The 12721-nt window shown below is 45.1% G+C and overlaps 1 protein-coding gene across 3 annotated transcripts in view; it reads right to left on the bottom strand.

The window, feature by feature from the left end:
• The window catches only part of LOC112561017 (tetratricopeptide repeat protein 28-like), a 35079-nt gene extending 22360 nt beyond the window's left edge, over positions 1-12719 (bottom strand). Inside the window, exons 1-2 of one of the 3 annotated variants that reach the window (XM_025233139.1) lie at positions 12320-12719; positions 10450-10800 (exon numbers count right to left, since the gene is read on the bottom strand). In XM_025233139.1, coding sequence (XP_025088924.1) covers positions 10450-10800; positions 12320-12361 — 393 coding nt within the window. In that variant the 5' untranslated portion in view covers positions 12362-12719. Of the gene's footprint in view, positions 1-1800; positions 1873-5973; positions 6546-10449; positions 10801-12319 lie in introns of those variants that run through there. The other 2 variants (XM_025233141.1, XM_025233140.1) reach the window with 2 other exon arrangements.
• Positions 12720-12721: the final 2 nt, after the last annotated feature.

Consider the following 12721-nt stretch of genomic DNA (forward strand, 5'->3'; position numbering starts at 1 on the left):
AGCAAGAACAATGTAAAGTGAGTAAAGTGTATTAAAAAAAATTTTTTTAAAAAGGGTTGTGGCCCAAAAGGCCACCAGGAAATCAAAACCCAAAACCAAAAACTATCAGAGCATAAAAAGCTTGAATCTTATAGTAGAGCCCTATCCTTCTTCAAAATGTGAAAAAAAACAAACTAGCTGCCGATGGGACGGACTTAATAAAAACAAAGAAGCTTTTGTAAAAAAACTTGCTGTCGGATACCCTGGACTTCAGGACAAGTGATTAAACATGCACCACACTAAAATTTCCTTGACACCACAAACTGGTGGTGATTCGCCTCATAAAAGGTGCAATTGCGTGGCAAAGGTGTGTTCTAAACATAGTCTTGTCAGAACCAGGCCTGACGAGAGGGGGGGACAGGGGGTCTGGTGTACCCGGGCCCGCGGCTGTCAAGGGGGCCCGGCATTGGTCAGTGGATTTTTTTTCTTCTTCTTCTTCTCCTTTTCTTTTTCTTTTAAAGGTCTAAGGACAGAACACCCAATCATTACACATGCAGAAGTTGAGTTTGAGTGTAGATATTGAGATTCGAATTGTAAACATACATTATATACTGGGAAAATAATTTACGATTACAAGCACAAGGGGCCCGAAGAGATCGTCTGTCCCGGGGCCCGGGCTCGCTCTCGGCGGCCCTGGTCAGAACTACCTCCTCCCACCCCACAAGACAGCACAAAGGTAGGCAGTCAGTAAGACAGGGAAGGATGGCTTGTAATTTATTTTGACCCAGAGTGTCCCAATGGTGTTGCCACAGGGACTGAATGTAGACCTTGGTGGCCTGGTCCACTCGAAAATTGCCATGGATACCAGTATGGCCAGAAGCCCAGGTGTAAACAATGTCCTTGTTGGGATGAATGAGAGCCGATTGAATTTTGTGGTTGGACCATGAGAGGGTGGTCAAAATCAGGAAAGAAGAGCTTTGGGGGCAGAAAGGGAGTGTGAAATAATCAAAAAGTAGTTCCCTGAAGAGCAGTGAACATGCTAAAAGGCAACCAAGATGGCATGAAGTTCCGCAGGATAGAGCAGACTTCCTCGCAAGTTGGGCTGAGGAAGCCTGTTGCAGTTGGCAGGACAGAAATGCTGCCGCAGCTACAGGGCCACTATTTGAAACTTAAGAGCCATCTGTGAAGATGAAATAGAATCCAGGATAGTTATAGAGAAGGTCCTGAAAGCATTCAAGAAAGATGAGGTCCCTGGTGTCACTTTTTTCTAAAGGCTGTAAGATCGAACAAATCTTTGGAACAGGAAGGGTCCAAAAAGGAGCTCGTAGTAGAGGGAGAGGCTCTGCCTGTTGAATATCTACTTCAGCAGCTAGTTGGTGAGGTGCAACACAGAGTGATAATGGCTTTTGCTCCTTTTTTGCTATTGCGAAAGGGGAGAGGGATGAGAGCGGCTGGGCCAGCTCTGCGCCATCCACTATAAGAAAATGGGGCCAAGCCCCCTCAACATTCTTTCTCTTATAATCTCTCACCTCATCCTCACTGTCTGAAAATTCTACTTCTCTGGTGTGTTCTTCTAGGTTTGTCTTTTTGGGTGCCATGATATAAACTATTTAGTTCGTTCCTTATGCTCCCCACCCACCACGGAGTCCAACAAGGGGATGCGACCGTGCATTACCTCTTAGGGCATTTCCAGCAAGGTCGCACCAGGGATACATAAGGAATATACTCAAGTATGAAGACGTGATTGACCCCAGCCACAGCCTTCTGGCAAAACTAGGGCAGTACATGACCAGTTGCTTAAATGGTGTGGGCCACACCAACCTCCTGTCTTGAAGTCCAGGTCAAAGAGGTGTGTTGGTATGATTGGGCGCAACCCATCAGAGACCTCAACCTCTAGGATCCCATCCTCCCCCAACATGGGTCTCCCTGCAAGGCAAATGCAGGGGGTCTAAAGGAGAAAAAAAAACACATGAAAACAAAGGCATGATATGAAACATATGTAGATAGGAAGGATAAAACTGAAGTATGACAAGGAGATGTTTATTTAGAAGAAGAATATAGATGAAAGGGCCAGGTAAGGGAAAAAAAGAAAATCATAAAAAAGGGGTGGGTCAGCTTAGTCACCCAGCCAGAGAGAGGCGCGGTGTTCACCCCTGGCATGAGAAGACAGACCTCGGGGGCAACTGATAGCCCTGTAGACCTAACAGTCCTATGGAAAGAGGTCCAGTCGGCCATACACTGTCTGAAGGGAAGGAAGTCTCCTGGGTTCAACAATGTCCCAGCAAAGTTGTTGAAACATGAGGAAGAGACGGAGCATTTACCACTGTCAGAAAATTTGGGAAGGTAGCATGAGTTGGGGGAAATGGGGTGGGCACATACATAGGACAAGGGAAATCACTGATACTTCCATCATATACTTCTTGTCTGACAGTCTTCCATCTGATACTTCTTGTCCCATCACTGGTCTTGCCTTCCTATTACGATTCACACACATCACACACACGGCTTCAAATGCAACCATTTCAGTTAGGAAAAATATGTAAACTCCTTGAGCCCACCCACAAAGTCAGAGCAGGAACTCCATCTGCAAGTAATTTTGTGGAGACAATAAAGAATGACAGGAAGCTCAATGAGAAAGCCCTTCCCCTATCCTGCCAGGTGTGTGTACATGGGGCACCACAAGAACAACACCAAGGTCAGATCAGTCTGAACTCACAATGCCACGATGTAATGAGGGTAGGATGGGAAATGGAGAGCTGATGGAGGCTGATTCTTTCCATCAACACTGGTGCCCATCAATGCCCCCATGCGATGAACCACTGTCAACAGTCAGGTGAGCACAGCTGGAGTAGTGTCATTAGAACTATCACCCAACAGGTGGCCATTAGTGCCTGCTTATCACATGGTACTTGAACAAAACTCACCTCAGGAAGAGCTACTTAATAAACTCTCTCAACTCTACCCCCAATCCAGGCAAAGTCAGTTATTATGGAGTGAAAGCCAACACTGAATCAACTGCTAGGTCCTTGACCCACATATTCCCACTGATAACAGGGATGCTGGATAACAACTGGTTTTTTTTCCTATACCAGATAAAAATGGAGTGAATCAGGCTAAAACTGTTTTTAAAATAAGTTGCAATTATCAGAGTGTGTGTGTGTGTGTGCGTGCACTCATGCACACTTATAAAAAAGAGAATGAACCCTGCCGCCTAGTGAATTCAGTAAGTTAAAAGGAGTTCTGATATTTTTCCCATAAATTTACTTATACTTTGTTTGTAGTTACCTCAGTAGCTATTAAATTCTATCTGTAATTAACAGGATTGTTTTTTTTATAACAGATGGACATAACAGACTGTACTGTGTATCTAGATAAAGGCAACCACTGTTCTCTGTAACGAGAGGTTTTATTTGCACCCTACTTTAATCATAAGCTTGAGCCTACACTAAGTAATGTCTGAATGAATTCTCTTAACTCATATACACACAACACTCGCAAGCCTACACACACACATGTATATATACACACACATACACTCGTGCATGCACACACACACATGCATATACAATACACACACACACTTACACACACACACGCGTGCATATACACATACACTCACAAATACTGGCTCAGACAGACCTGGAGGTAAGATGGCCCTGTGTGGCTGAACGCCTGTTGCTTTACACTTTAAAATAAGAACATAAAGAACATGACTGAAGCAGCAGGCGAAACTAACCCTGCCTATGTTGACAGTCTCTTGCTAGTTGTAGTACTCACTGTAACACAATGTAACAGTGTGTGTGTGTATGGGAGGGTGGTGTGAGTGTGTGTATGGAACAAATTGGTGAAGCAAGCAAGCAAATGTCAGTTGGTTACTTTCTCATGCCTCAGTTCAACAGTTTGCCTAAACTGCTGCCTAGCTCAACTCTGTGAGCTGGGATGACCTCTGACCGGAACCCCAGCCCCTCTCTCAAAAGCACCCAGTCAGTTGCCGAAGTGATGTAGCTGTGTTCGTTGTTTAAACACACCACTCCTTCCAACAACCATGTCGCCATGTCATTCAAACATGCCACACAACATTGAGACATGCATCAACAACTACAGCAGCTCATCCCAGCTGAGCAAGCAGTGACATATATCATTACAATGCACCTAAATCATCATAGCTGGATGAGCAGTGATGTAACAGTCATGTATATCATCACATTGTACCTAAATCATAGTAGCTGGGCGAGTAGTGACATATCATCACAATGCGCCAGGGGTGTCTTGCTGACCAATGCCGTGTCAATGGCTGGTTCCCAGCACCAAATGGCTACATAAATACTTCATTATACCTAACCCAGGTATAAATGTTTAGGGCATGTGACTATAATGCATACAAAGTATTTGCACAGCATCTAAATGCTGGTCACTTTACAAGACAGACAACAAGAAAGTGATAGCTTATCCTCCCTAAAGTCGGTGACATCACAGTTGTTTCAAATGTTATCACCTGACAGTGAAGATGATACAAAGAATGTTTCAGAGGACATCACAAATCATAATGGCTGGTGTAGTATGCAGCACTGTGTGGGTTTATGTAGCTATTCTTTCTGACATGAATGAGGATTTAAGATCTAGCACTCTTGATATTACATCCACAAGACATTTAAGCTCACTTAAGTCCAAACTGCATCACATATGCTACATGTAAGCCAGATCACACACTACACATCGCACAAAAACTACATGTTATCTGCAGCACAAACTACATTATCTGCAGCACATCAACTGTATATCATGTATAGCACACTTTCCATAGCACAAATACTATGCACTATCCAAACCACAAATTAGCACACAGTCTGTAACAAATATACTACCCAGCATGCTATCGCCCCAAGCCCAGACATGGGGTTCAATTCCTGTGTCCACCAACTTAGTCTTTGAACACCGAAGACAATTCTTCTGCAGGTACCTCAGTGCTGTACAGGGTGCAAGGCACCCCCATGAGACTGTAGACAAGCACCTGTGTTGGGTGTAATCGCAAACCAGGTGGAGAGGGATTGTGCACAGTGCGGCATAATCAGTGTGCTTAACTGCATACCGGCAGGACCTAGAAACAGTCACTGTGCCAGGTAACAGAATGTTATGCCAGTGAGCAGAATGACCAGCCTGGCACGTGAAAGCACCTCCTCTCAAGAAGGCAAAATTAAAGGTTTCTGCATCCTACAGCAATGTGCCGTCATACAGGCAGTTCACAAGGAGACGAGAAACTGAACACTTATCCAGCAGACAATATGCTGACAATGTGCCGACTCTTAGAAGCCATGACAGCAACAGCACTGCAAACAGTAACATAAAATCGCTACTAATCTAGTACCTATTCTCAGTACAAAGAAACAGACATCCATAACTGCATCTTCTTCATTACACCGCTCTCATGAAGCCAGCCATTCAACACTTGGACCATTATCTACAACCACGCTTGAACATGGACAAGAAAGAATGGATAGCTAGGGATGACAGGGTTGGCAAGTTGAGGAGAGTGGGTGACAGGGAGGGGGGGGAAATTGATGTTTTACGCCGTGTCAGCAGCTAAGGCTATATTACGGCAAGCAGCCAGCCCTGTAAACAGATGTCACGTGCAGAGAAAGATCAGCGTGCCCGAGACGAGAAATGAACTCAGGGCAGCCAACCTTCACTGTATTGGTGACAGGCGCTAACAGCGCTAACCGTTGCGCCACCGGACCGCTCTGGGTGAAAGGGAGGAGGGATGGAAAGCTCTATCGTTGTCTGAAGCTGTCATCATCAACATGACAGTACTGATGATCCTTGTCTTGTGATGCTTATCGTCAGTATCAGGGACTGTGGATCATCATTCATAATAAAGCACCAAGTGTGAACACTAGAACTGCAAGGGGGTGGGGGTTTCGGTATGAACATCGTCGAGCGCCAGGTGACAACTACTTTCCCCTCACCTGTTCAATAAAAAGTAATGTGAAGGCTTACTTTGTTGGGCTTGAGCTGCAATGGCTGACTGTAGGACCATTTCATCATTCTACCTCTCTTGTGGCGAGGCGGGGAGGCTGAGGCGACACACTAGTGCAGGTGAGAGAGTGTGTCGTGTGTGTGCACCCATGCCTGCAGGCTTCTCGTGCGCTTGTCCTGTCACTGCGGTCTATCAGTCCCAGCCAGCAACTGTCCTCCGAGTGTTCACTCGCTTCAAACTTTCCTATCAACGAAAGAGACCTCGAAGTATAGTGTGGAACCCAAGGAAGGCCCGGGACGTGCGGGTAGGTCATTGCAGGTAACTCCCAATCTGCCAGCAGCACCCTCCTCAAACGTCAAACTCCTCAACTTGCTATGACATGTGTGAAGTAGGTCTTCACTCAAGTGTTTAACTGATAGACGGGGAGCACACCCACCACCACCACCTAACGCTCGTACAGCCTCTGTGATTGATCATCACCCACCGCGCCACCGTGGCCAGCTGACGCCTGGTGGTGCGTGTCTGATGTCCTCACCTTCCTCGCGCGTCCTGACGCCCTCGCCAAGCGACAGGCGTGCGAGCAGACGACATGTATGACTCGTTACATCACACTTCACAACGATGTCCCTCCCCCTCCTCCACACACCGCCATTCAAACCCTTGGCGAGGTCAAGGGTTACCGTCGTGCGACTAACATCCGCTCCTCTCTCTTTCTCCTAGCGACCCCCACCCCAACCATCTCACCCCCTCACACACACAGCCAGCCCCTCCTTCGGCGTGTTCTCCGGGGTCGTTAGTCATTCGGTAACACAGATTTCACTAAAAACCGCTTTTGTTTGGGGAGTCGTGGTCCGTGTACATCACACACAGAGGGGCTCGTACAGAGTGAACTGTGGGTCAGATGAGGTCATGCGCTTTGTCGGGATGCAGCGTGCGGTGCGATGCTCACCTCCAGCGGCCAGTCCCGCTCACACGTCTGCAGGTAAAGCCCCTCAAAGGGCTGCGCGGCCGGTGCGCTATGCAGCGACTGGGCGGCGGAGTGAGAAAAGACCACAGGTGTTTGCCGGCTCTTTGACGCAGGCCCGCCGTGTCAACACACACTCACCACCACTTGGTACTCGCCGCCAGGGCCCACAACATGACGGGCCGCCCGGGGACACTACAGGTTGCTGCACTCAACCTCGCGGCGCCGGCTTCACGCTGAGGCGACTGACGGTGGGGTGGGGTGGGGTGGAGGAAATGGCATGCTGCACACATGGCCAGAGACCAGCGATTCTTAATGCGCGTGAGAGAGAAATAGTGTGTGTGTGTAATGCAAACTACGATCTGTAAACTATAATTTCTTCTTAAGCTCAATTCCGATGACCTGCTTCCATGTCCGCCATGACCCTGCTACCTTAAGACATGGTCATCCACATCCTTCAGACCTTTCACCAACTATTGAAGGGAAGGTGCCGTACTCACTACTAGTGGTCAGTGTGCGCTGGACGTGGGAACATGCCTGAAGACCGAGGTTTACCTGTGCCTGTGGCCACAAACCCCCTCTCCTGTTCAACAAACATTGCAACACCTGATTTATCAGGGAAGCAAAAAACTCCGCAATGTTCACCCAACACATGGGTACTTGATTTATTAAAGAATGTAACCCTGCTGGTCTGATTTGTCTGGGAAAGGTGAAAAAAATCCCAACTCATCTCTGCTCACCCAACATACAGGGACCTGAACTACTAAGGAAGGTGAAAGGTGTCGGAAGGAAAAGGTTGGACTCCATCATTCACGTGCTGTGTTTTAGACATGTTGAACTACTTACAGTTCACTGTCCTTAGACAGGGTGAACCACTTACAGTCCACAGCCCATAGACATGGTGAACCACCTAGTCTAGAGCCCCGACGGTTGCTAGGCTAAGAGACAATTCTTCATCCCCTATTTGTTTTTCTCTCCATCAAATAAGGGCTCAATCAAATACAAAAAGGATCAATCAAATGCATAATGACATGGCCATCAGGTGCATATACTACATCATACCATCATTGGATACCTACACAAGAGCATTGCCAAACTCCGACTGCATATGCAGCGAGTCTCACAGGGTAGAGGGAAGTGAGCGGAGGCCAAGGTGAATAGCTGGGTGGACGTGTTGGGACACCAACTGCCTCAAACTTTCTGTGTCTTCTCTCCTTCACTATGCTGGGCATACCTACACCTGTGACACCTGTTCACACCTACACCCTTTCTGGACATGATGACTGTTTACAGGGGATAATTGACCTTTCCTCTTCCCCGCCTCCCACCAATACTCAAACGTCTATCAGGGTTCAGACATTGTTTTCAGTATCCCTTGAAACAATAACATAGAATGGTAGGTACATCCAAATCTCCAAGTCAACTTCTGATGGCAACAAAGTCATTTGATCTCTCTCTCTTTTTTATGCTAACACTTATTGACAGAATGCTGGTAAGTCTTTAATCACTAATTCTTTCTCATTTCTACACTCATCACAACATTATTCTAAAAAATATTGGTAATTGTTTTGAAATCATCTGGTTGCACATAAAGTCTCTCACACACACGCACACCGTACTCCCCCATCCCACTTTTCAAATTTGCTTATCAGGGTACAACCCTTGAAACAGTGAATGCAACCAATATGCTGTCAAAAGTTGATGGTTGACATGTGTAACAGCCTAAAACATCTCAGGTTCTTGTAGCCATGTCCCTTGCCTACAGTTTCAGGCAAGCTTCACGAGTAGCTGAGTGATCAACAGCAGCTTGTATAATGCCCTTACAGAGCTCCGCATGTGGAGAACGGTTACAGAAATTGAAAACAACAGCAAACTAAGAAAGACATCAACGACAAAGCTGGATAAGATACTAATGAGTCTTTCTCAACCTACCGGCCTTGCTAAGATACTGGCATGACTTTCCCAACCTACTAACCTGGTTAAGCTACAGCCATGACCTTCTCAACCTATGGTCTGGCCAAGATACTGGTGCAACTTTCTCAATCTACCAGCCTCACTAAGATACTGGCACGACTCTCCTACCTACTGGCCACTCTGTGTGGCTAAGATACTGCAATACTGCCATGACCTTCTAACCCAGCGGTTCTCAAAGCATTTGAACCACAGACCACTTGACTAAAGTAAAAAAACACTGTCCTAACCAACTGGCCTGGCTGAGAGACTGGTGTGACTTTTTAAAATCTACTGGCCTGGTTTTCTAAAATACCAGTGTTACCTTCTCAACCTTTACCAGCACGACTTTAAAATGAGCAAATGACCATTCAGAAGTTCTTTACAATGGTCACAATGGGCCAGAGCCATCTTTGAGTGCCTTCACCAACAGAAGTATCACACAGTTTCACACTTTCAAAACTTATTAAGAGCTCAGCACTGTACTTTCAACAAGTATACTAGGCCGACCAATGAAATCCAACATCAGGTGCAGTTAGCTGCCTTGATGAAAATGAAAGGCCATGGATGAACAGGCCCAACAGAGACCTGTGCACTCAGGACATCACAATCAATGACAGGTCTGTTTACACAGCCATCCAGCCACAACCAAAGGTCTGTTTACACAGCCATCCAGCCACAACCAAAGGTCTGTTTACACAGCCATCCAGCCACAACCAAAGGTCTGTTTACACAGCCATCCAGCCACAACCAAAGGTCTGTTTACACAGCCATCCAGCCACAACCAAAGGTCTGTTTACACAGCCATCCAGCCACAACCAAAGGTCTGTTTACACAGCCATCCAGCCACAACCAAAGGTCTTTTTACACAACAATCCTTACAGGTCAGTTACAGCTTTGTTCTGACCTAAAAATTCAGCTCTCTGAAAACTTTGTAGGTAATGAGAGATGACGAGGAACAATAACAGGATTTATTCAATGCAGGAATAAGCTTTCCAAGAAACATGAGAGGGTAATCAATTAATCCAGGTATTTTACTTTCATTACATGCCGTGCATGGCCTCTGTAGTATGACTGACATGCAAGTCTGAATCTGATCCAAGAAATCTCACACAGGTGAAGGGAGACAAGTCTCTCCCAGGACCTATCCCAGAGGCAGAAACAGTAAACACAGTAAACCCAGCAGACATTGGTGTGGTTTTTTATTGAGCATAATTGTGCATTCATATTTTGGGAATTATTATTTTAAAGAGAACTTAACCCGATCAAGAAGAAAAGTGTTAAGGAAAATAAGCGTTTTATCCCAAGCCAACAGCTAAAGCTTTATCGTAGCAGAGCAGCCAGGCCTGTGAACAGATACCACACTCAGAGAAAGAATAGCATGAGCGAGTTGAGATCTGAACCTAGGACAGCCAACCCTACTATACTGGTGACAGGTGCTAACCATTGTACTATCAGACTGCCCCCATAACTACCTGAGATAGCCTTTACACAGCTATGGTGTTCAAGCAAAGAAACTGTGATACTTGTGTGTGAAAGCAATTTGTTCTGAGGACAAGAAAACAAACAACAATGAACTTACTTTTGTCCATTTAGGATTGAGCTGGCGAGAAGCAAGGGCATCTTGCTGACTCTCCCGATAATGGTGCAGCTTAAAATAAGCTGCTGCCCGATTGGTGTACAAGATGTGGTTGGAGGGATCAAGTGTAATAGCCTCAGTATAAGCTTGCACAGCACGTCTAAAATCCCCGTTATTGACTGCCTCACTAGCTTGTCGAACTTTCTGCAGGAAAAGCGCCTGTCCACTGGGACTGCTGCAGCTGGGGCCTGGAGTTGAGGCATCAGGCAGGGCTGCCTGCTCATCTGCTACTGCACTAACTGTGGGTGCTTCAGACACCTCCAGACAAGCAGCATTAGCAGATGATGGGCTGACCTTGAACACAGTACAATAAACACAGTCATCTCTCCTTTCTCAATCCCTCTCAAGTGAATACAGTTATATCAGCATAAAACTCAATAATACAATACATATTTGATAATACATATCTGCACATGTATACACAGAGTGAGAAAGAGATTTCATGTAGCTGAGAACATCAACCCAGCTTTGGTGACAACTTTACAAGCTGTAAAACAAATACTCCATTAAAACTCAAAAATATCTGAAGATTCTTTAACCTGATTTCATTAAAGCTTCCAACAAATGATAAATGAAATGTATAGAAATGTGAAAAATGGGTCATAACACAAAACTGTCGACCATTGCATAATAAAGACGTCTGGCTCTCCATGCACTATCTGTTTTCAAAAGAACTGCTTTGAAAATTATCTGTTTCTTTGTGTATACTTTTTAATTATAAATAAGTTCTTGGAAGTATTTCAGTGTTTCCTATCACACATTAGATAAATATATTTTGTGTCATGAAAATTTGCCAAGGAAGTCTGAAAAGTAAATGATTTAAGTTAAGGGGTCTGAAAATGTAAGAGTTTAAAGCACGAGACTCAGACTACATTTTATAATGAACCAGATATATTTATTTAATATATTTTATTACTTCATCATTACTAGTTATGAATTGTCAGTGACACAATTTTACTTGGATAAATGCATGGAATTAATAATTTAACAAAGACAGTGTCTTAACATTAAGAATTAAGATTATGATAACTATTGATGTGTGCGCTGATGTGACACTTGTGTCAATAAAGCCCCAACAATTTTATCTGAAGGTCTGAAAATCCCCTAGAACTTAAACGGCTAATTTTTAGGCAGATCATTCTGCATGGCCTGCGGATAATGTTATAAATGGCCCTTGGAGAAAAAAAGGTTCCCTATAATAGAGTTACAGCATCACCAAAACGGTAAAAATACTACGAACTCAGTATTTTTCCCTATATCAAATTGCAGAAATGTATGTTTTAATCAAATATTAAATTATCACATGCAAGAAAATAACTTTGGTTTGTTCTGCAGTCACAATCAACAACTGACACCGCAGTGTCAAGCTGAAGTGTCACTGTCAGTGATCATTGACATACAGTGTCATAGTGGAATTTCATTGTCATTGAAAGTTGGAATTATTGTGTATCACTCAATGAAACTCAACATCACAGTATCACACTGGAGTGGCTCAAAGACTGCCTTGATGTCAAACCACAGATACAAACAAAGTGTCCATGGGTCTTAGTGCAGTCTGTTGAGGGCAGGGTGTCCTATAGGTAATGAGGGTAATTGCGGAAATTGAACTCAAGCCTGGAATCACAACACATTCTGAGCACAAGTCAGTAGGTTTCCTGTATAAATCTTGTTCACACTGACACTTTCACACGGCGTGATGCATTTCATCTTTCAATCAGTAAGGGTACAATTATATCAACTCTCCCTCTCCCCCACCCCACTGACACGATCATTGTGGGAATGTTGGTGTTGACTGTCAAACAATTCCACATACCTTTGTTCCCGCCCGCTTGCCGCCGGCCCCAAACTTCTCCATGGAAATCACTTCAGCAGGCAGCAGAAATAATGGACGAACATGCTTGTCTGTCGTGACAAGAGCCAGTCTGTGATCGACAGTCTACACCACAAGTTTCCACAGCACCAGGTAGCCCTCCACTGGGCGCCATCTTCGTTCTTCACGGTCTGCCGCTCAACAGGTTGAGTCCTCAATCGTCAAGGCTTACCTGCCATACGTCATCACCGCGTCAACAGGTGTTTCTTTCTTTGCCGCTAACCTCCTTCGCTCCTTAGTCATCATTACATCCTTGATTGAAGACCTATACTTCACTCACAGGTAGAAATCATCAGTCAAGAGGCGAAGGAGGCCACTTGCCGCACACTGGATGTCGTTTTGTAC

The sequence above is a fragment of the Pomacea canaliculata genome, linkage group LG4 (assembly GCF_003073045.1).
Source record: "Pomacea canaliculata isolate SZHN2017 linkage group LG4, ASM307304v1, whole genome shotgun sequence".
Classification (NCBI taxonomy): domain Eukaryota; kingdom Metazoa; phylum Mollusca; class Gastropoda; order Architaenioglossa; family Ampullariidae; genus Pomacea; species Pomacea canaliculata.